This window comes from Poecilia reticulata, chromosome 9 (genome assembly GCF_904066995.2).
Source record: "Poecilia reticulata chromosome 9, P_reticulata-male-v2, whole genome shotgun sequence".
In the NCBI taxonomy this organism is placed as follows: domain Eukaryota; kingdom Metazoa; phylum Chordata; class Actinopteri; order Cyprinodontiformes; family Poeciliidae; genus Poecilia; species Poecilia reticulata.
Genome location: NC_088838.1, coordinates 10,216,400 through 10,240,668, shown reverse-complemented (window position 1 = coordinate 10,240,668; position 24,269 = coordinate 10,216,400). Strand labels below are relative to the sequence as shown.

Genomic DNA, 24,269 nt, shown 5'->3' with positions numbered 1-24,269 from the left:
GGTGATTTTATTTGATCGTTTCGTTATAGTAGTGTAGAGATATACGTGATATCAGGATGTTCTCCTGACCTAGTCTTTAATATTGGTCACCACACAAAAGCAGTGCCGACAACATGTTAGTGTCCTGCTGCTATTATTTCAACGGCTTGTTTCCAGGGGATAATATTAGAGACGGACTTGTAAACATTTGAAGCGTGGTTGACAAATCACTAGTAGCATGCTGGGCTCTGTTAGCTTTATTCTACGTGGACGTTTCGGGAGTGAGTCCAGGAAATGTGATATGAGCTGGGTGTAGCAAGGGAGCTGAAAGTCAGAGACCTGCCTTGACTGCTCGGCCATTCACCGGTTACAGAGCACCGTTTACAGAGGGGATATGAAATTACTCTTTCTAGCCTGCCTCAGCCCCAAAACAGGGAACTATACGACAGCCGAGAGAATAAGGTAACTTTACCTGTTGATTCAGATAACTTGGTAATTAGCTTGAGAGCTCGGTCTGACAGTACAATGGTTAACTATTAAAACCAGCAGGCTATGTAGGTAGCTGTTGTTATGGAAATGTCCCTCTACACTTCTAATTGGTTGTAATTAGTCAGCCGTAACCTTATGGCTCATAGTGATGTCCTACTTTAACGTGGCTTTTGGCCGCTGTACTTTTGTTAAAATCATGTGATATTTCTCGTCATCACTGGCAGAGGAAGTAACACATCCTTTATTGAAATGGAATTGCTTTAAAATGCCATCTGACCAAAATCACCTCAATAAGGTGTTTTAAATTCTATTTAAAGTCCAAGTGTGACTGTTACATAACCTGGAAAGTTAGTGCCAAGTTTAATTAGATTATGACCACTGCTTTTGTAAATGTTGCAGATGAGCAGCTCTGTCTTTTAAATACTTGTGTTAAATGATTAACCACTAGAACAAATAGTTACAATTGAAACACTTTAGTAAGTACATTAAAATAATATAATGTGATTGTGATGAATAGAAAGCAAAATGGTTAGATTTTTTTTTTTAAACTGATATTCATTTTAAAAACCCTGTCATCATTTTAATATGAGTATTTAATTGTTTCCTCATTCCTGTCGATCCATCAGAAAATAATTGATACCGTCATCATGCTACTAAATAAACATTAACATTGGATTAATTAGCCCCAATACATTTTCATTGCAGGCCATTCACCTTGTCTGCAGCAGTGTTAGCACACCCACTGACTTTGATTTGTAAGTCTTAAAGAAAAAAATCTAAATGTTTAAACAGCAGTAGGTGCTTTTAACGTTTTAATGAATTTCACATTTAATTATTTAGTCCTTTTTTAAAAAAAAATTATTAATAATTTAAATCAAAATGACTATATAATGTATGGATTTTCACTTTTGCCTAACTGTTTACAAACATGCCTAACTCCAGCAGTCAAGAGTTGGGGCATACCTTGGACAGGTCAATTTTATTTTCAATCAGCATAAAATTAAATTCAAACTTGTCTCATGCAACAAAACATCAAAAAGTAAAAGTATTACTTGGCAAGACTACAAACATAGACTGTTAGAAAAATGCAGAAAAGTAGTTTTTATTATTTATGGTATATTTAATGCTATTAATGAAGTTAGCCCTCTGTTTCACAGGAGATTTCTTTTATTCTATCATTGCTTTCTGTTCATTGTCTTATGATCAAAGAATTTATCTTTTTTTTTTCCTGTGGTTTTTGCACCATTATTGCACAGCAGAATCTGTTGGTGTGACCAGGTGCAACATTGTAAGTTTTGCCATCACAATGCCAAACTGAATCATTAAATTATGTTGAAAAGTTTCCTGTATGCGCCATCAAACTTTATTCTCTAGAGAGCAAACATGCCAATACTTCTCTGTTCTCTCATAGGTCAATTTTATGTTCATTTTCTGACAAAAATGTTATTAATTTTAGAATTCAATTGGAATAAAATACAGCAAGTTTTCTGCAAAAATCGTCAAATAATGATTGCATTCAAACATGCTGTTATCCAGCACCGGAATAAAAACAGAATTTCACAACATGCCAAATAGGGCTGTGTAATAATATCGATTTTGCGATATTGTACTGTTTCAATTAAAAGAAACATGTTTTCTCACCACTTCTTTAATTCATTTTGTCAAGCTGTTGACTTTAAGTCTGTGTCCATGTCCAACCAGAGCCAGGTATTGTGTAGTTGGTGCTTTTAATCAGTTTTCAGTTAAATTAATTCAATCCAACTCTATAACAAAATGTCACAAAATGTCACCAAAATCACTCTGTCCCTCTAAAATCTTTCAGAAAATCGCAAACGTGTATTGAACTGTATCGTTTGCTGAATATCGCAATATATATCGTATTGTGAGATTATTGTATCACTACAGCCCTAATGCCAAATAAAAAAAAAATACTTTAAATGAAAAAAAAAACGCACGTTTAAGAAGTTCTAGTGTTTTTGTCAAGTTTTTATAGAGTTTGATTCATTTTAACTTGGACAAATGTTGCTACTTCCTTCTCACATCATGTGCTTCTATGATAATTCTGGGAAAACAGATTGGTTGGCATCAATTACTGTGCATGGTGCTTCTGGACTGAGACAAGTGATACTGAACTGTAGCTGTAACAGTACGTTAACAAGGCTAAACTCATAGACAAACACCTTGGTGTGTCATTATTTTAAAGTACAAAACTACAACTGAATGTTCTCACACGTGTTTTATGTTTAAGGTCTCACATTGAGTCGGCAGGACACAGCTGCGAGCTAAGAGATGTGGCAGATTTTCACTCTCCCTCTGACGTGGCACATCTAGTATCCCAAAATCCTCCGTTTGAGGCTGCGCTGGCAATTCATCTTTTCAAAGCTGGCAGACTCCTCCTGGGTAAACACTGACTGAGGCATCGTCTGTGTCGCTGTGATCGGATCTTACTTTCTGTTGCTAATTTTTGTCAGAAGAACAAACATGTAGTTATGTCCTTTTTGTACAAAGTTTCTCATTTTCTGTTTTCACTAGACCTTCGTTTGCCCTTCGGAGTGATTTTTGGCGGAACGGACATAAATGAAGATGTGAAAGATGAGCAGAAGCGTGTGGTTATGGAGCAGGTGCTGCTGAAAGCCAGGTGACCCTACCGCTAACCACAATGTCAAAATGCCTGATTCCAAAGACTTGAGTCAGAACATCAAGTTAATAACCTCTAACAATCTTCTTCTTTTTTTTTTTTTTGAGATGTCAGTCGTAGCTTCATCGGCATTTTGGTGCAAATAATGAAACTTCTTTTTTGTTTTTTTTCGAACCCGTTGTTGTAGAGACTTGATGCAGCTGTCGGCATCTTGAAGTTCAAGCAAGAAGTAAATGTGACCACCCCTAATATTTTTATTCATGTCGCTCATTAGATAAATGAAATTTATATAATAACGTTTAATTATGTGATTTTTATGTGTTAGACATGCATTATTAGAGATGGAATGGTTCGCAAACTCCACGGTTCAGTTCAATTTTCATTTCCTATTTTATCAAAACTCCAGAAATACTCAACAATACCAATACATAATCCACATAATCCATTTATTTAAATATAGATTATTCTTAGGTCATGTAAAAACGGGCAGTTTGGTGTTTTAGCTAAAGGACAAGTTAAAGCTGGCTGCTAATGAATTAAGTGATTTTGCTAATTTGCTAGCAACTGTTTAAAGATGTTTATTTTAAATTCTTACTTAGACAATAAATAATTATTAAATTCTCACTTTCTACTAAAAGTTTCCTTGGAGTTAAAATACAGTGATGTTTCACACATAATTTATGTGCATCCTGAGTTTCAGTTGATCGGAGTGCACCGATCAATCGGCCTTATCGACCCTGATCCAGTTTCCTTAATTTTGAGTGATTGGGTATTGGCTGATACTTGCATTTGAAATCGATCTTATCTACTTTTGCAAGAGTCTGAAAATCAGCCAGTGTCCCCCGTTTGCTCTGCCATGAAGAAGAGCAGACTGACAGCATAGCTGCCAATCACAGCCCATTGAGTCACGTCTGCACGTGCAGGGTTAACAATAGTCACTTTGTTGCAACTTTGTCAGTATTTAGTGACTTTTAAGCAAATGTATTTTAAAAAAGTGACTAGAGACAAATCTTGCAACTTTTTTATGTGTTATCGAAGTGGCCAAAATCCATGATCTGCCAGAAAGCTGTAATCGGTGCACCCGAAGGGTTTCATTTCTTTGCTTGTGTGGTGAGATTTGCACTTGCACCTTTGTGAATATATTTAGTCAGAAAGCTGCTATACATAAAAAATAATCATTTGTATGTCCCAAATTGTGACAAGTGAGCAAAGTATACATTTTTTGCTCAACAGAAGCTCAGCACTCGCATTACTTCGATTGTAGGTGAAAAATGTAATCACTATGTTGAGAAAAGTTTAAGAAAAATGTCTGGATTTATCCCCTTCTTCCTGTCTCCAGAGTATTGGATGAAAGAATGAGGCTGAGCATTTTTAATTTAACTCCAACTGTGCAGGCTGCGAGTTGTTTCCTTCTCCAGTTTAACAGAGAGTACTTATCAATATCATGTGAAATGACCTGACATCAGTCTCTCTCCCTCTCCCTCTCTTTCTCTTTTCATGCTGATGAAAAGGGCGTGGTAGGGAACTTATCTGGGAAGTTTTAAGGGCACAAACTCCTTTTGGGAGCAAATGGGGAGATCTAGCTGTTGCAGCTTCAAACATCCATGCACCTCCCACTGTTGATGCCTCCTCACACACAGACCTTGATCTTAAAATTCGGTCACCACACAGAGCCTGTTGGGCCGCTTAATAATACACTGCCACGCATGCAAATTAATATCCTCCCGGTGATTTTTGCCCTACATTTCCTTCATTTTTCTCATTGTTTAATTTGCCTGAAGCCAAAGGAAGTTTTTCTGCTCTTGTTTGCGCCAACAACAACATCAGGGTGCATTGTAGCTTGAATACCTGTTGCCGTGTTGGTGGTTACTTTATTGATCTTCAGTGGCAAAGAAGTCACAAGATTGTCGAGATGTTGGCACCAATTACGCTGTAATACAAATTGACATTGGTAAAATGTTTAACAGGAGTCGGGGACCAATGTTTCAAGATGGAGTTTAAAGCAGATGTGAATTTCTTTGCTAAGCTTACACTGTGTGCTTTCCTGTCTTGTTTTCAGAATTACTGCAGAGAACCTCAGCAGTTCCACTGTTGTGTTTACAGATGAGATGGGTGCAGCAGTTAGCAAATATTTTATCTGGCAGTGCTAACTCAGCCACTTGCAGACAAGAATGTTGAACAAAACCTGTCTGCATGTGTAAACAGTGACTATTTTAAAGTCTCATCTAAACCCTTATGTATGATAACCTGAAGAAAACAGACCTGCTACAGGCAACTTGGAAGCTGTACTTTTAAAAAGAGTGCTACCTTGATAGGTGTGTCCTTTAGTCATTAGGTAATGACTGGCTATGAAAGATTTTGGCTTTCTTGTCAATTAAGAAAATTATACGACTCTTGTTTTTGCCAGCATTCCAGCTGTGTGCAGCAGCAGCAGCATTACTCTAAGCAGAAAAAATACTTGTCACTCTAATACTTTATCTGTCGTCTTATGAGGTCTATCAGGTACAAAAAAGGGAATGGCAGAAAATATCAACTTTTTAAGCCTTGCTGTGTCTTTCAATGGATTATTGGGGCCATTGTTGAAATAAAAAGAAGTAAAATAATTGGGTACAAAGGGTTTATTTTTCAAATAAACTCTCTCTCTCTTTTTCAAGATTTATTTCAGATTTTGTCAAAAGAAACATGAACTTTCTCGGATGTCAAAAAGTTGTACATTTTCAATAAATAAAGACTTAAATTTTGCTTGATTAAAGACATATGTCTATGATATTAGAGCAAGGATACTTGCTGACATTGTGAAGTCAAAAATTGTTTTAGAAAAATCTCAGAAGTTTTCTGAGATTACTGCGTAAGACATTAAGCAACAAAAAGTGACAGAAATCCTCTAAGATTCAGGTGGTAAGTTTAGGAGATGCACATCTGTTTTTTTCTCCCAAACTGTAAGCTCTTTTTCTGTATCATAACGTCATCTTTCAGGTACAGACACACATAAACACCTTGAAAGGAATCCAGAATACATGTCTGAGACACGGAGGAAGAAGTTGCAACATGGCTGCATCAAAGTTTATCCAAGTTGGGTTTTTTTTTGTAAATATCTAAAATTAATTTACAAATTTCAGATTTTTTTTTTTACATCGGCCAATAGTTCTTCATCTGCAATGGCCCTAGTAATCCATCAAACTATCTTGATACTGATAACCTGGCAAATCTAAACAAATTAGTAATTTATATATCTCATTAAAACCATAAATGGGCACAATTTCTATAGCACTCTTTAAGTCATACCGCGCTTTACACTACTGCCACATTCACCCAATCACACTCATAAATGTGTGCACATTCATCACTATTACACATATTCATTGAGTTTTGAGCTTACCCTAGCGGCACATCAACATGTGGCAAGAGGAAGCTGAAATCAGACCCACACTTTTTGGATTGCAAGACAACTTTTCTGTCTGTTGTCATAAAAAATGTCTTTCCCTGATTATGCTATATTTGATAACAATTACCAATGAATGAAAAATGCACACACAGTGCAGAACAAACCTTCCATGCTTACTTCATCTCTACGGTGGATGGAGATCGGCCTGAGGAAGCCATGCCAATCTCCAAAATGGCAGATTGCAAAAAAAATAAAAAATTGACAGATTTTCTGTCAATTTTTCAATTTTACTTTCAGCTTTTTCAGCCAATGTCAAAATTATCATTGCTTGTAAAATTACTAAAATTTACTCATATTAATCAAAATCCTTGTTCTGATTGAGTCATTTTTGCATTTTTTTTCTCCCTCTTGTTTCTAATCAGGTTTGCTGTTGCTTTCACTGAAAAACTAAAAGAAGAGGCAGAATTTGTTTTGGTATGATCAAACCCCCTTTTCTCCCATTTCTCTATCAATAACACATTGATTCTGTTACTTGCTCCATTCTAAGTTTGCTGCAAAGCTTAAGTTACAAGTGAGGATGCACAGAGTAAAGCTATTTTATTGCATTAACAAATGCAGTCGTTCAGTACTGTTCACTTCAAGTTTTGTTTTATTTTCATTCTATCAGCAAGACCATCTGACCAGCCATTTCATGGATGGATCTGATAAAGCAAAGCCTGTCAATCACATAATCAGTCTGATGTTACATGTATGGAAAACAATTTAGTAAATAATAAAAATTAAAAAAACATCAATGAAATTATGGTTGTAAATATGCTTTGCTCTACATTCATTTCATGATAAGCAACTAGGTATTCTAGCACAAAATCACTACCAACTTTGACAAACACAAGACATAATTTGATGACTTTATCTTCCTCATGGTATATATGATGTCCAATATTTTGCAGCAGATTAAACAATCATATTGAGATAATGTATCAGCCGACAGTCAAATGTATAACAGCCATTTGGGAGACTCTGAGCGTTATTGGCATTCGTCCTCAGTAGCTGAAAAAACGTGTGTGTCTTTGTGAGAGGCAGGAGGCGCACAACGAAGAATGAAGAAAGTTTCTTGTTTGGTGTCATTTTACAGTTGACTGCATTAAAAAACGAAAACTCTTATTCTGAAAATTGATACTGCTTCAGGAATCCCATAGGGGTGAAGCATTGGGATTGCTTTTTGAAACCATGTTTAGAAAATCTTTCGTGTTTTTAAGAGTGAACAAAAAGTACTGTGATAGGAAGCTAAGTAATCAGAGGTAGTCAGATTAAGGCTGATTGGTAGCTTTTCCATTTTGAGTTTAAAATGTGTCGCAACTTAAAAGTGCTTTCTATTCTTTGACCACACATTAGCCTTTTTGTTAGCATTTCAAGCTCATGATTTAGAGTTATATGTTGATGACTGTTTCACTGTCACAACGAACTGAGGATTTCACTCACTTTTTATGAATTACTCTTCTGTCACAATATGCATTTTCTATTGCTGACTTATCTATGCAGAGGTTGCAGAGGGATTATGGGAAGAAAGGGTGGGACAATCTGCAAACGTTTGTGGTCTATTACATGGATACATATAGACTTGCATTACATACGACTATTCACACACACACTCGCACGTAAGGATAATTCAGAGTGGTTAGTTAATCTACTGTGAATGTCGTTTGGCCCAGGAAGATGCTACACAAAAAGACAGAGTCCCAAATTAAAACCCATTTACCAAGTTAAATAGTGCTACCAAGTGCACCACCTTGCAGCCTTAGAAGTAGCTCTTTCAAATGCTTTAATTTGAGTTTTTCTTTTCATTTAGAGACAAAAACTTAAAAGCTAGCTGAATATGGAAAAATGATTATTAAAAACATTTTTATAAACCTGAGTTCTTCCCATGTGGGCAACAGTGATGTTTTTCTTTATTTGTGATTTGATTACATCCAGTCTATTTTTACGTACTGGTCATTAAGGTTTGTTTCCCCTTCAAGCTGTTATAAATGTTGTTCATATGTGTCTCAAAGTGCATAATATGCAGTTTATCCCTGATTACCCTTTATTAATCTATTGATTTTACATACACACAATGTTGATTGTTTCCTCGTTTACTTCCTGTTCCTTTCAAAATCGCTTTTGCTTTATTAGTAAAACAAAAGGCTTCTATGTCTGCGTTATAAAGCAAAAAGACATCCGGAGTCTGACAACATCAGTAAATGTAACAGAAGGGCTTTCATTATACAAACACAATATTGGGCCCTGTCTCACAATAGTCTGGTATTAAAAAAACATTACAGTGTTTTATTTTCCGATGAGATTGCAGCCACAGGCAGCAGATTGAAGCCAGTGGCATCCTTTATCTCCACCATTTAAGCGTTGACAGCAGGAAGACGAGGCGGGCACGAGAGGCATCGCTTTGCTTTTTTATTCTGACACAAAACACGCGTTGTTGATGGATCTGGTGTGATAACATCCAGGCAATTTAATTTTCATCTCCTTGATTTATTTTGCAATATAACTATTATCTAATCAACTGGATTCCTGACTCCCCTTTTAAAGTTAGCGTTTTGTTTGAATGTGCTCGGAGCATTCAAACAATGCTCCGAGCACTGTTTGGAGCAAAACCCAAAAACGCTTACGTTTTTGGACGTAAGCGTCCAAAAACCAGAGCAGCGCCAACAGCAACCATCTCATGTTTGTTTAAATAAACGTTGCCAATCACTACTGATTAATCTGCTTGTGAACGCTTTGTTTTTCACCTTTTTCTTTAAAACTACTTTTATCTTTTCTTCTCTTTCTCAAGGCGTCACCCGACAGTAAAATCTATGTCCAGCCTCAAGGTAAGTTGTCGTGCAGCTACAATAGTAATCACTCTGTGAAACGGTGGAATATTTTCACATAATTTAATATTTGGATAGCAAAAAATGTGCTAGGATTGATGGGTTGAATATGCCTTTTCTCAACCTAACAGCATTGCAATTGTTTAATTTAAAGGCATCCAGACAGAAGTGGCTGAACAATTTCGCTGGAGTGAATTCTTGAGGAGCTCAGGTACATTTAGTTTAGCGTTATTCCAGTTGCTTAATGTAAATCGTATTACATCTCACTAAATAAATAAAACTCCCTTTGGTTGTGTAGTTTTTTTATAACATGCTTTTTATTTTAGGATTGTAGTTACAATCCTAAAATAATACATGGCACATTCAAATGTTTGAAATATCCTAATTTAATTTTAAATACATTTATTCCGCTGGGATTGAATTTTTGTTTTATATATTTTTTCCCCCTGGTGTTTTTTTCACATTCTACATGAAAGATAAACTAAATATTTTGTTGATTGTTTAAGGACTTTAAATGGAAAGAGATATGACACAATTGTCATTAGTCCAGAAAAAACCACAATGACAGTTGGCCCTTTATCTAAAGCTGGAGCAATAGTGACAAAGTTTAAAACAACAGGTACTCACACAAGCAATCCAAATACTCAAGAAGCCTAATTAATTGTTTTTTATTAAATAAAAGCTTTTAATATATGCAGACTACACATTTTGAACAAAAGTGGTTTATTATTGCTGCTATACATTATTCGTGCTAGTATTACTATAGTAGATTTTGACCAATGAGATCAAGTTTGAGACATTTTTGTCCACACGTTAGCCTCCTGACTGGATGCTAGTTATTCTTCATTACCAAAGTTGTCGATAATTGTCATTAAATTTTGGTGTTAATTCTCTGTGTAACGGCGCAAATGGCTCAGAGTCGCTACTAAGCACTAAGATGAACGTCTAGCTGCTGCTTTGAATAGCACTGTACCTGCATACGTTCCCTCTACAAGCATCTGGGAATTTAAATTGGACAGTGCAAGATGATGCCTATCCCGAGTACATTAGTGTTTCCTTAGAGCCCCAGTGAGTACAGAGAGGAACAGCTGATTAATGGCTCTCTAACCTCAGGTTATTTATCAGCAGGTTTCCCAGCAGCTGCAAGTAATTCAAATTTCCCCCTACTCACTTCTCTATTTGTTGTTCTTGAAAAAAGACGACACTGTTATTGTGTGTTTATATCACTGCTGAAACTTTGGAATCTGAGTCAGATATTTTTATGTATTTATGTTGTAGCCGTCTGAGCATTGTTCTTGTTTTTGACCAGCAAAAGGCCATATGCTGTTGTTGGTGTTTATTCTTGTTGATAGGATTTCTTTTTTTTTTTTCTCAGATCAGTGAGAACTAATGCATCACGCTGCTGTGCCCTGACAACACAAGGTCTCCTTGCTTTTATTTTGCAGAATGCAACCCCCACAGCAGAAGGCTTTATGCTGAGAAACATAACACTACATACTACAACCTATGCTTTATTCTCGTAAATATGGCTTTCTAAAGAATCGTATTTGAAAATGAAAGTGGAAAAAAAAAACTATTTCTTTTGAAATTCGAGTGATTATTAGTGCCACATCTTCATTTTATTTTTTTTCTTTGCAGTGGTTGACCTGCTTTTCCCTCTCCAGTAATCAGTGTCAAGAACTTTTCTCACATTTTTAGTTCTTTTCAGGTAGAAAAGCCACTTCGGGAACAAACCCACGTGCTTTCCGTGCTGTCGGCTTTCATCCTTCCTGTGTCGTTTCGCGCACTCGCGGCACAGCAGGGGGCACCATCCCATGTGTGCATTTTCTCCCCCCACAGTGCTCTGCACATTTTCTCTTTTTTTTTTTTTTTTTTTTTTACTTGGATCGTTCCATCTGGCGTGACATAAATTGATCATTTCCAAATTGCCAAATGTAGAGTGCGTTCTGTTTTGAAGAGCCCTGAGAAGGTAAATGGAGATTTGGAATGGGAACATGTGTTTTTATGTGGGCCTCGTCGCTGCAGTGGAACACTTTAGAAAGGCCTCAAGTTGTAAAGATGAAAGAGACAACAATGCTTCTACCTGAATAAAACCGCGCTAAACTGCACGTGCCCATGTGTTATTCCACAAATTCGGTTTTCTCTTTTCAGAGACATAAACTTCTACATTGAAAACCCAGGAGCTTTAAACCCATATAAGGGGCTGTGTGTGTGTGTGTATGAGACGGTGTGTGTTTGCTTTAACCCGTCTGTTTGCCTTGTGAGGTGGAATTAAAAGGGTAGGTCAGGTACTCCACACAGGTGAGCAGCGATACCATGAGCTGCTGAAGAAGTTGCGCTTTCCTCATAAATAACATGTTAATAATTACACAAGCCCTTTTAATGAATAAATTAACAGCCATGTTCTTGGTTTAATAAAGAGTGAAACAACATGTGCAAAGAGGAGCCGTGATGTTTTATTTATAATGGAAAACTTAAGTTCCTTAAACTTGAGACTATCTTTTTACATTTTCTGGCTGTTGTTGATTAATGTACATTCAAAGATTCAGCCTGTTTTAGTTCTAGGAGTGCATGCTATATCACAATTCATAGTAAATGCAATATATTTTTATCTATTGTTAATGACTCTTTATGATGCAGTAGCACCAGAAAAAATTAGTTGTGATGTAAGGTTTATTGTTAAAAAAAAAAAAATGCTGTTCATCTGCCCTCATGCGTACTTTCTTTTGCCAAGGCTGCTTAGAGGCTTTTCACAGCGTAACCCTTACAGAAAGCAGCATCTTTGTATGCTGCTTTCTGTTCTCTTTTCTCATGACAAACTGAGATTTGTCATGAGTAAAGAGGTGTTGATGTTTTAGCAAGGCCTGGTTTACAGAGACATAACTGGATTGTTCAATATGTCAGTGTCAAAATCAAAATCAAGCAGTGAGAAATTATTTTTCACAATTTTGGGTTTCTTGTCCAAAGTCGCCATGTTCGGATATGTTGTTAGAAATGTTGCTCCTTTCAGCAGATCAGTTCTTCCCCCTCTGTCTGATATCATCTCACTGCTCTTGGGTTTAAGGTACTGACCTAGGTGTCAGTACCTTAAACCCGCTCTCCCAATGTGAGAATTTCTAATGCATCGCGCAAATATTAGAGCTTTTCGGACAATCGGATCCTAGGATCGGGGTCAGGCCCCAGACCTGGCGCTGTCATTTTAAGTTGCTCTTAATAGCATTAAAAGAACTGCTTCAGCCTCCTGATCTGGACTTATCTGGCAGCAGGGGATTTCACTTGAGTATTGCCGTGCTAGCTCTCGGCTCATGAGGGTTTATGTTTGTGGCTTTGTTTTAAAAGTTTTCCAGTTTGGGATTTTTTTTTTCTCTCCCTACACAAATTGCTAGGACAATGGCCAGCACAGCAATTCCCACTTTGGTTTATTGTTTAATATATTAAATAAGGGACCAATATCCCATATTTTATAAGAGATATCATAAAAAAAGGGATATTTATTAAACACCCTCCACTTGCACTTCTTTTGGGTTTCATATTTCTTGATCTGTTTTTTTTTTTGTGAGATGCACGGCACTGCAAGGCCTCTGTGTTTCATAACATAGGCGACGTTATTCGGATTAGGATAATATTTTGGTGCAGTTAAAGGGTCAGGTCCATTACAGTAGTGGTTGGCGTTGGCCACAGTTGTCCGCCTGCCAGTTTCTGACTAATCTCAAGATTGAACACGAGAGCTGGATGATGCGGGGAGAGGGCCAACTCCACGGCAATTCGGTTTCAGCCAGCGCAAAGTTCCCAAAACGTTCCATGTTGTTAGCCTGACGTGAGGGGGGGAAGGGGGGCTACCTCATTATTTCTGAGCTGTTTCAGTGAGCAAATCCTCATCGCAGCAGTCAGACAGTGTGGCCGTGACGCCGCAGTTTGCACTGATTAGGCTGCAACCTTTCAATAATTTCAACAGACTCCGTTCCCTGTTGCATTGTGCAGCCGCATTAGTCACTGCTGTCTTCTCGTCCTCGTGACCTTGGCTGATGTATTGCTTTCATTATCTGCTGATGTACTCGGGATGTTCATTATGCAGTGTTTTTCATATTATGTCGCCGTCTCTTTCCGTTTGTGTGTCTGGCTTTTCTCCAGGTGTGAGGACGGAGGGCTTAGATGAACTGCGTGTCTTCCTGTTGGTCTGTGGTCTCAGAAGAGTCAAGGACCCTCTCTATTTGGCAGACGTTTTTTCAGGTTGTTGCTTTTGCACTTTTTGTACTGTATGCACTGCAAATGTGTAAAGCAAAGTTTTTTTTATTGGTTCTAACACAGTCTAAAACATCAATATGCATTGATGTAAACAATCTCATTCAAGCTCTGACTGTTTGGTTAGGATTGTTGTCCTGCTAGAACATGAAGCTCCTAAGTGTTTTTTGCAGCTTTTAACAAATTTTCTTACAATATTATCCTGTGGTTAGCTCCATCCACTTTTTCATCAACTCTAATCAGCAAAAAAAGCATCCCCATATCACCACTGTTATGCTGTAATGCTTTCTTTCTCAGACTGATGTCTGAGAAAAGCTGCAGACTTTTCATTGCCACTTTTCCAAAACGGCCAGACTTGTGGAGTGCATTTATACAATACGCTGCATGTGAAAATTATAATTTTTTTCACACATTTTTTTTTCCCAACTTCGGCATGTAGCCCTACTTTGTTGTTTGTTGATGACATAAAATGCAGCGACTACATGACAAAACCTGAGCGGTTCAAGGGGTTTTAATACTAATGCAAGACTATGAAATTCATCAAAATGCCCAGTGTGAGCCTTGACAGCTGCAGCATTCACTCAAAAGGTATCCTGTGGCGAAAATGATGTTAAAGCTTTACAGCTGACTTTGAATAATTGGACCTTTATGTCAAAGTGAATTATAGTTATTATTGTTGCCTTTATTGTTAGTATTTGTATACAGAGAGGCTTTTATATGTTTGTTTTTTTTTTCCTGAAGTGGCTGCTTTTCCGCTTTAACTTGAATTCAGTGGAAACTGTTACAGATTCTCAGAACCTCTAATGTTTTAATCCATCATTCTTTTTTTTTTTCACAGCATGCAGCTATGGTAATAAGACGGCACTAGAGGGCGTCAAATTGTACATTAATGTTTAGATGAGCTGCGTGAGGATTTTATGTGCACTTGAATTAAAATCTAGTGCACTCATGCCTGAAAGCTAAAGCAATGTGGTGCTGTTAGACAGTACAGTTGTAAGAAGTCTATTAAAATACACGCAGTAATTCATAATCATAACTCTTCGCCCCCTCGCTCTCCAAACTGCCCATGTTTACATTGCTCCTTTTGCTTTGCGTGTTTCAGAGTGGCATTCAGAGAACCTTCACAATGTACTGATCATAATCGGGCCGAAGGTAAGTCGTGATCTCACGCCGTTATGTGTAGATTGTGACAATGTAATTTTAAAGTATGGATAATGCTGTTCTTTGTTTTGCCTGTCATAAAAAGCACCGTGCCTCTGAATGTCCAGAGAAACCTGCTGTTTGAAGTCAGGGAGCCTCTAATTGGATGTAGCAGAGATACAGGCTTTTGCTGTTTAGCTGGAATTAAAGAGCAGCTCTGGAGGGAAATGTCTTCACTGTCAGCAACAGTAATGGTGTTTTTTTTCCCCAGCTTTTTTTCCCCCCCCGCCCTGTCATGTGTGCCTCTAGCTGTTTCGCTATTTGCTAAATTGATCCACGGCTGACCCCAGATTAGCATTTGCCGTTGACTAATGAACTGTGCAGAGCTCTCCCATTTTCACACAAATAAACAGAGATTTATCTGGAAATGTGAGGGTTTAGATTACATGCAGAGTTTGTGGCCCGGTCACACGGCATCATACCTCCGAACTGTTTATCTCCCATGGAGGGATTAGCTGCACCTTCGCTGGCAGTGGTGGGGGGGAGAGGAAGCTGAAAACTCTCATCATCATCTGATTTATGAAAGTAAATCAATCAAGAATCAAGACTTTTATGCTTTTATTGTGCATGAAAGTATTCATAATAGTCTTCATATTTGGTGACAGTTCAACTACAAATCACAGTAAAAGTTGTTTTTTTTTTTGTTGTCTTTTTTGCTTTTGGAAGGGAGGGATTTTATTTCACAGATCAACATAAAGTGGCACATAATTTTGAAGTGGGGAAAAAAATGACACATGGGTTTAAACTATTCTTACAATTAAAGAAATAAAGAGTTCATTTTTATGCATCTTCTTCACTCTAAAATCCAGTGTTTTCAGAAGCCCCACAAGCAGTAAATGTGTTGCAAGTTGAACTCTACAAATCCAGCTGTTCTTTGAAGGTCGTAGAGATTTGCTAGAGAATGTTAGTGAACGCTGGTATGAAGTCAGCAGACAGGTCAGGAATGCAGGGAAACTAAAACTGGTCTGAAAACTTCTGTCCTGCATTGCTTGAAAAATATCCGCAGACTGGAATAGGCAAAATGATTGGAAACCATTCATAATTGACCTTTTTGCTGCTCTTCATAGTGATGCACCACTAGGTATTGGTCTCACATGAAATTACAATAAAAGTAATTAAAGTTTAAAATTTAAAAGCAGTAGACTTCAAGGGGTTTGATACTTGAATACACTGTAAAATGTCTTTGACTTCTCAGTCCTGCATATAAAAACCCAAGTTCAGACTCTGTGCTCTGTTCGCTTTGCTGTTTCGTTTCCAATCTCTCATTGATTTCTGTGTTTGCTGTCTTCTCTTCCCCTTGACTCGGTTTGATCTCACATCAGTGAGTCGTACTTAAGCATCTGTTCATTCTCTCAAACAGTGGTGGATGTTTGAGAGAAGGCAAAAGGTATGTTGTGCCTATAGCTTCGCTCAAAAAAACAGCTCAGTAAGACATAGCCAGAGGCATATGCTCTAACTTACTGCCGCTTTGTGCTTTCCGCTACGCTTTGTTGATGCTTGATGAAACGCGTCAGTGGACGGAGAGAGACGTGTGATTCATATCGCCCTGAATCACAGCAGATTCATGTTTGTTTTTTCTGTGAAATAAGTAGATCCTAGTATCTTCAGCGTTTCCACGTCTTTAGTTAAGGATGTTTTAATAGCTGTACTTTTCCGCCCTTCTTTTTGTTTCATTAATAAAAGCAGGAAATCTGCAGAGGATGTAAATGCAGAAAACTCAGTGAACAGGAGGCAGAATAAGCCATGCCTTGCTCTGTCTATAATGACGCACTATAAATTCCCCCTCATAATAAGCACTCTGGCTGTGCAACATCTGTCAACAAGAGAAAAATTCAGGTCAGCGGTGTTTGTCAGCAACATCTTACTCCTTTCTTACTAGGCTTTATCAATTCAATTGAAAATGCAGCTTGTATAGAGGGAGAAAATGCATGAATGGATATAAATAATTTTTTTTTTATCGACTTTACCTTCCACTTTGTGAACTTTAGAAAAACTGAAATGAAAAGAAGCTTTTTTTTTTTGATACCACAAGGGAAATTGTTTTGTCTCACATGCAGCAGAGTAACAGTAAATTAACAATAGCTCTAAAACAAATCCCAGATCGCACCAGATTACTAAAATGCTCCCCGTTCAAAGAGGTTGATTTTATTGTGCGCTATCTTACGAATAAATTAGATATGGTCATTTCAGGATCGCGAGATGAGAGAGAACATAAAAACTACCAGTTTGCTTGGTGGCATCTCTGACCCAAATTGCTGCGCTTTGACTTCTCTGAGGGCAGGCTAATGCACGCAAATCCTACATTGCAATTAATCAGATTGGCCTCCCACCCCACCCTGACCCCAATCTCTGAAAATACAGGATTTCCCAAGAGAGTGATTTTCTCATGAAATAAATTCTTGTGACATTGTTTATCTTATCTGTCTGATTAAGTTTTCTGTTGGAAACCTTGCTGAAAATAAAGCTGTTACGGATCTGAAACGCCGGTGTTTGTTTTTGCCCTCTTAATCCTAAATCTACAAATGTATTTATTTTCCAGGTTGACCCTGCACTCACTGCTGAAGTGGAAGCAGTTGTTAAACGGTAAGGACTGTGACACAAACACAAATACACAAACACAAATACGCTCCCCTCCGAGGCCACTTTTTACTTCTTCTTCTGTTTTTTTTTAGCTGCAAACATTTGGGTGTGACATTAAAATATGACAATAAGACATTTCATCTGATTTTTCAGGTATTTAGTGATTTATGATATGATAAATCACTGATAAATGATATATGAATGTTATTATCGGTATTTGCCGATATTAGTCAACTTTTATATATCTGTATCGGCCCCATAAGTAAAACTGGGCCGATATCAATAGCCGATATTTATTTTCATCTCGCCGTTTGTTGTTTCAGGAGGGGAAGGGGTTGGTCATGCAACACAGGATTGTTGGATGTTTAAGCAGAGAAGCAAAGTCAGTGGTGTGGTTGATTCTTTTTCCACAGTTTTGAACGGGTAGGGCAATGCATATAATATCAGTAAATATTGATTACCGGTAAAAACAGCGATAGTATCGGATAGCGATACTGCCCGATAAGGTTGGGCAATATGGACTCTGAATTTTATCACAATATTTTGTGTTGCTATTTTTATTTCAATAAAAATTATGATAAAATGTTCATTACTTCTTTTTTAGGTAACAGTATGAGTGGGAATGCACAGCATTCAAAGAACCACATCACAAACCCTATTTCTGAAAAACATTCACATTTTAAATAGGCTTCCTCAGGACGCCGCTTACTTAAAGAAGTGTGATTTATATTACTAAAATGCACACAGTAATTGTATTTAATCACATTTTCTAATGCACTGATATTCGTTGATGCACACATGAAACAACCTGGAGAAAAAAGGAAAAAACAAAAAACATGTTTGATTGATACTGTCAGATTCTTTGTTCTGTTTAATGTAATTTATCAAGACAGCGATAAATCAAATGATATAAAAGTTTTCATGAAGAACAGTACAATAAATGCCCACCCCAACAGGCCCAAAATGTTCATATTGGTGCATCAATAGTATTTACAGCTGCATCGCAGAGTTCAGAGGCTTTATTTGCGATGGGACCTCAAATATTTAAGTTAACAAAAGTTACTCCTAGACATTCAGCAGTAGATAAAATTTGGTTTGACTGTGCATTTATTTTTAGCAGTGTAACCGACACGAAAGCCAGAGAACCTGGCTTAAAATGAGCTCACATGAAGCTGAGGTTCACTGAAAATAGGTCGACGTCACTGTTCATTGACTAGCAAGAACAACCATTTGGTTGTTCTCCTCCGAAAAGCTCAGAAACTGCTAAGGTTGTAAGTAGAAGCCTTGAAAAGGCTGGAACAAAAAAAAAAAAACACCAGCAAGTTGTGGACTGAAACTTTGTTAGGATATCAATATTTCTTGTTTGTCTAAAGCTCTACAGACAAAAGTGAATGGATTACTCTCGAAGAAGCAAACCACTCATTAGGCAGAAGGAGAGGAAGGCATGACCGTAGTTTGCCAAAAATCTTCTGGTACGAGCCTCAAACATCCTGGATCAAAGTTTTGTGGGCTGAGCTACACAAAACTCAGACTGTCATAAATCAGAAGTGGAGACAATTGTGATTTTTTTTAAAATAAAGCCGGCAGTGTAGAATGGCAGGAGGAGACGACTTTAAAACAAATCTTTTCAGAACAATAACTTAGCGTAGTAATCATTGTTGTTGGCTAAACATCTATAAGTCATCTAACTAACCTTCTTTCTGTTCTTGTCAGAAATTATTTCTTAGTCTTATTTGGGCTTTTAAATCCCGCAGGCCACACAAACCATATGTCATTATTATATCACTCCCTGGAGCTTCTAAAGCCAGCTTGCCCCCTGTACAAGTCAGCACATGCGTAGCTCTGACTTCCTCGCCAGCTGAGTCTGAGATATAATGAAACCAGACTGGTTTCAACCCCTCTCAGCACTTTATTCCAAATATACAAGCTCCTTTGTGAAATGCAGATGAGGGAATGTCTGGACTTGGGCTTCAGATTCTGCCGAGCTCAGACGTCTACATGGAAAAAATCTGTTTATTTAAAGAAAGATATATCCCAACTTGTAGTTGGACCTTTCATCACACAGCAAGGTGATGACCATAACAGCAAAGACGTTGATCTGGATCAAGAGGTGTAAGGTTTTGACTTGGACAAGCTTAAACCCCAGGCAGTATTAATTTCACCTGCAGAAAACAAAACAAAGACACTGGAAGGACTAACCATTTGAAACAAGTTGCAAGTTAGAAATTTGCTGGAAGATATTAGTTATTATTCGCTTTATTAATCTGTTTTAAGTCAATTTGGTAACACTTTATAAATGTGGTATTAAACTAGATATAATAATAAGTACTGCATTCGCCCTTTAAAGTTAAATTCCAGTGTTTGCAGTCAAACAGAAAAATAACCTACCTGTCTTGAGCATTCCGGTACTTTTAGAGGGGATTGCTCATAAAATGGCCGTGCTGCACCAGCCATCTCTTTGTTCCATTCCTCCCCCCTCTCTCAAGTCTTGACTGAGTTTGCAGTTTTCCTGCCGAAGGCTTTCAGCACAGCAAAACCCTCTGCAGCAGGAAGCTGCCCTGTCTCGTTTAGACTTTACCTGTGCGTGTCACACTCTGTGCCGCCATGTGTCCTAGCCTGAGCTTGTCGTTGCCGTTCAACATCATTCACGCCTTTGTTGGCCTCCAGTCACACAGAACTCAGCTTTGCCTCTGCAGGGCCACCGGGGTCTTCCTGGCGCAGGAGAGGAGCCAACGGGAGCTTCATGCCGCCATGAAAAGGTGCTTTGCCGTAGTCAACAGCTCTGTGTCAGAGGGCATGTCAGCAGCCATCTTGGAGGTAAACATTTGCAAGAGGGTTGAGGGAGGGGGGGATTTTTTTATTTTTCTTTTTCTTGGTATTTAGAGAGAAATTATTTTCTTACTCACACCCATTCAGTTGTGAATGCTTTCACAGATATTTCTCTACTGCTTTGCAACAATATTGTCGAGCTAATTGAAGGGCCGCTGCCAAAATTAATTGCCCGACTCCAATATGTCTATTCCTGAGTGGAATCAAGCCTCAAATTCCACTTAATCTTCTTTAAACACAGTCAATTAAGAGAGTCCACAGTGGGCTTAAAGTCTTCTTACTATGTTTGGGTGTTTCACCCCACAGCCTGCCGACGCCAATATAAATCGCTAATTCTGTAAGTGAGAGCCGGCCAGACGGCTGTGTGTGCGCTTTTTCTGCTGCGCTAAAAACGAGCAGGAACGTTTCGTCCCAGAGATCAATCGATCGTACAGGTGCATCTGAGTGAATTAGAAAAATGCAATTCAATTCAGAGAGTAAACACAGACTGATATATTCATCACTGTTTGTTTCGCATTATTTTTTTATTTATTTATTTATTTTTGGTAAGTTGTACAGCTAATGAAAAACATATTTTCTCAAAAAGTAAGATTTTTCTAATGTAAGAACAATAAAAAAATGGTCTTCATTATAGAAATGGTGTCCTTCTTAAATATGTTTGTGTACTGTCTTCCAATGATAGCATGACATTTAAATTAGACTTGAGTAACTTTCTATTCTTTTTTTTTATTTGAATTTCAGATTCTTTAAGCCATGACCACCAAAATTAACTGAAAAAAGCCACATGAAATATATCACTGTGTAATGAATCAATTTCATTACACAGATTTAGAAATACTGAGCTGGATAAAATTTGTTATGTTCTTCTGATTTAAGGAGATGTACGTTCATGTGCCTCTGCTTCTCAGGCGATGGACCTCAGAGTTCCTGTTCTGGCGAGGAACATACCAGGAAATGCAGCTGTGGTGAAGCATGGAGTCACCGGGCTGCTGTTCTCGTCTCCTCAGGTACACGCTCCCTGACCAGGTCACTGTCCTCTGCTGCCTAAATGGCATCTGTGGCCCACATGCTACAGCTACAGCCTTATTATTTGCCTGAAGAAATAGTTTGATTCACAACAGCCAAATTAACTTACTTTACTTCAGCACATTACTGGATTTTATTGTGTAAACAGATTAATTTGAGATTATAATTAACCAAAGGAACGTAGTTATTAAAGTGACATATCTTCAGTGTTCTTCCATGAAAACATATAAAATATTTATAAAAACATCATATTACCTCATGTTGATTAATCACAGAAATGTAGCAGCAAACTGGAAAGCACTAAACAGGACTCTTGTTGTAAAACCACGCCGTTTCCTGCTTTAGCTCCGTTTGTTGCGTAGGGAGGATAACATATGCTGAGACCAGTTGTCAGGGAACTAAAGCATGGCCGTGCCATGCTGTCACTGGATGTTGTTGTGATGGCTGAGTTAAGTCCTCTCTGCACCTGTGCTCAGCTGAACTGCTGCCAAAAAGGGCACACAGATGGTTGCAGCAACTTTGACCAGATAAACTATGACCTCAGCTGGTACTGATAGCCAACAAGTACCTGTTGGTCTGGCATCATTTCACTCTTTTTACTTGTTTTAGCAGCTTGTCTTGATTTGGTTAATTGTGTTTTCAGTTTGTAAAACCTTAAATGAGCCGGACCGTTATGGATGTTTGCATGCACTCGTCCTGAGCATTAATTTTGGGCTTTAAGTGATCAATTTGAGCTGTTCCTTCACATCTGGCATAATTGTACAACAGACAACTGGAATAAACCCAGACATTTTTTGTTGCTTTTAAAGCCCCTTGAGGGGGCTAGGTAACTGGTTTACCTTGCCCAAACACTTTTTGTTGCCATCAACAAGCTTCCAGAATAATTCTGGTTAAATATTTTACTCTTGTTTTTGGCAGAATTTATAGAAACTATATATTTTTTTAACACATAGGCTAAGTGTTGGCCTTCTTTATTTATTCCAAAACCAGTTTTGATATACATTTGGGATAGTTGTTTTGTCAGAAATCCCAACTGTGTGCAGGTTTCAACCATGTTTCAACCACTTGTTACAATTCACAGTCTGGCAGGTTTGATATCGCCATAATTTGAGAGGATGCAGTTTCTTGCATGTTTCAAGAAATTGCAACCTTTCATGGTCAATTGAAATTTGCAGCTCCCGACACGGACAATCCAAAACACCTTTTGGAGAATTGCTTTATCTTCCTAACAAGACAAAGATTGAGCTGTTTTGCCAGAGTAACATAAAAATATGTGTGGAGGTGTAAAGAGGTAAAGCTTTCAATTAAATAGAACAACTGTACCTACCGCCGATTATGTTAACGGCAGCATCAGTCTTTGGGGCTGTTTTGTTATTTGTGTTACCCACGTAATGCAGAAAGTGGATGGAATAACAAAGGAAAACTGCCTCCTAATTGTTCAATTTCGCTTTAAATCAACAGCTGGCTGGTTGAGCCTCTGTATTCCAGCCATGCAGTTATCCCAAACACATTTGTGGATTGGATAAAGTAGGTTAGCATTCAGCTTTTGGAAAGCTCAGCTACTTTGAAATTGTGTGTGGACTATTGTTAAAAGCAACTTTCATGTCATATGTGACTCTTCCTGCCTGAATATAAACATTTTACACATTAGCTGATCTCAGTGCTGCTGCTGAGGACTGAAAGCTCTCGTATGGCCAAAGAGAAGAGCCTCTTCAGACATGATCACTTCGCTGCAAGTGAAGGCTGAAATCGCATGCTGCCTGCCAGTGGCTTAAACTTGATGCGCCCGCTGGCTCGCCGCAGCACTAAATGTTGGCTGCTGCCTCGTAACAACACACAAGGCACTTTGACTTCATTTCCTTACACTGTGCTGGGCCGACAGATGAGCAATGAGAAATCTGCATGATTGTGTGGACGAAAAACATATCAACCAGGAATCAGTCAATTTTTTATTTGCTTTTTATTTCCTCTTTTTAGACAAATAATTGGACAATATTGTTCAGCTGCAACATATGCATTGTTTGTTGCCCTCTTTCGTTTCTAAGCAAATGAGAGACGGCAGCCAAAAAACATAAAAAAAAATGTTTTTAAATCTGTTGGATATCCATATTTGGATCTGAAGCCATAAATATCTTCTACTTTTGGCAATGTACAAACGCTTTTGAAGTATTTAATAATCAGTGCACTGGCTTCTATCTTGGGTTTTGTTCCTTTGCCTGGGATTTTTTTTTTTAATGCTTTAAAGTAATATATCTCCAAGCAACTTCACTGGTAAGCTTTAAGTAGCTCTTGGCAGTAAATGGGTGTGATTTTGGCTTTATCCTCTGCAGGAATTTGTGCACCAGTCTCAGAGGCTGCTGTCAGATCAGGAGCTGAGAGAGAGAGTGGTAAGGAGTGGAAAACTCTACGTGGAGGAACATCACAGTGTGAAACAGGAGAGGGAAACATATCAGAGGCTGGTGGACAAGCTGCACAAGGCCCAGATTTTAGCCTAGCTGTATACTTTCTCAGGAACTTTAGTTGCAGAGAAGAGGATGTACTGTATGTATATTATTTTACTTATTTAATATGGTTATTCTTCCATTTATTGAAATAAAATTAAAGTTCTATGAGCCCTTCCTCACTAAGCTATGTAACACTGAACCAAAAGCATGGATGTGTTGAAGTGTCACGTAATGTATTTGATGTCTGTGAAGTTGCTGTCATGTATCTAAATATAATGTAAGCAATTTTACATAAAGGGAACTAATAAAAAATTGCAAATAAAATGAAAAAAAAATCTTCCTTTGATTTTCTTCACTGATTGATGATGTGGAAGTCATTGATACTTGAATTGTGTCCCATTCTGGTGAGGCAAAAAGTTATGCTGGCTAACTCGTTTATTTTTAATGAAGTGCAGCAAATGGATTTTCAAGAACCTAGCAAAATCTGAATGAGTTTAAAAGGCAAAGGGGAAAATGAGGTCCTTCCAATTTGCTGTATAAATTTAGGTTTTGGTAACGCACCAAAGCCGGGATGGACAGAAAAACTAAGATGA

General features: G+C 37.9%; 1 protein-coding gene across 1 annotated transcript; it reads left to right on the top strand.

Moving 5' to 3' along the window:
* Nucleotides 1–11: 11 nt before the first annotated feature.
* glt1d1 (glycosyltransferase 1 domain containing 1) lies at nucleotides 12–24,011 on the top strand. The gene is made up of 12 exons (XM_008417448.3): nucleotides 12–441; nucleotides 2,717–2,868; nucleotides 3,001–3,106; nucleotides 6,914–6,965; nucleotides 9,319–9,355; nucleotides 9,510–9,566; nucleotides 13,487–13,585; nucleotides 14,700–14,749; nucleotides 17,337–17,380; nucleotides 20,074–20,194; nucleotides 21,115–21,213; nucleotides 23,563–24,011. Exons 1-12 carry the CDS (start codon nucleotides 374–376, stop codon nucleotides 23,725–23,727), a joined length of 1,050 nt encoding a protein of 349 aa, XP_008415670.1. The 5' UTR covers nucleotides 12–373; the 3' UTR covers nucleotides 23,728–24,011.
* The last annotated feature ends 258 nt before the right edge of the window (nucleotides 24,012–24,269 follow it).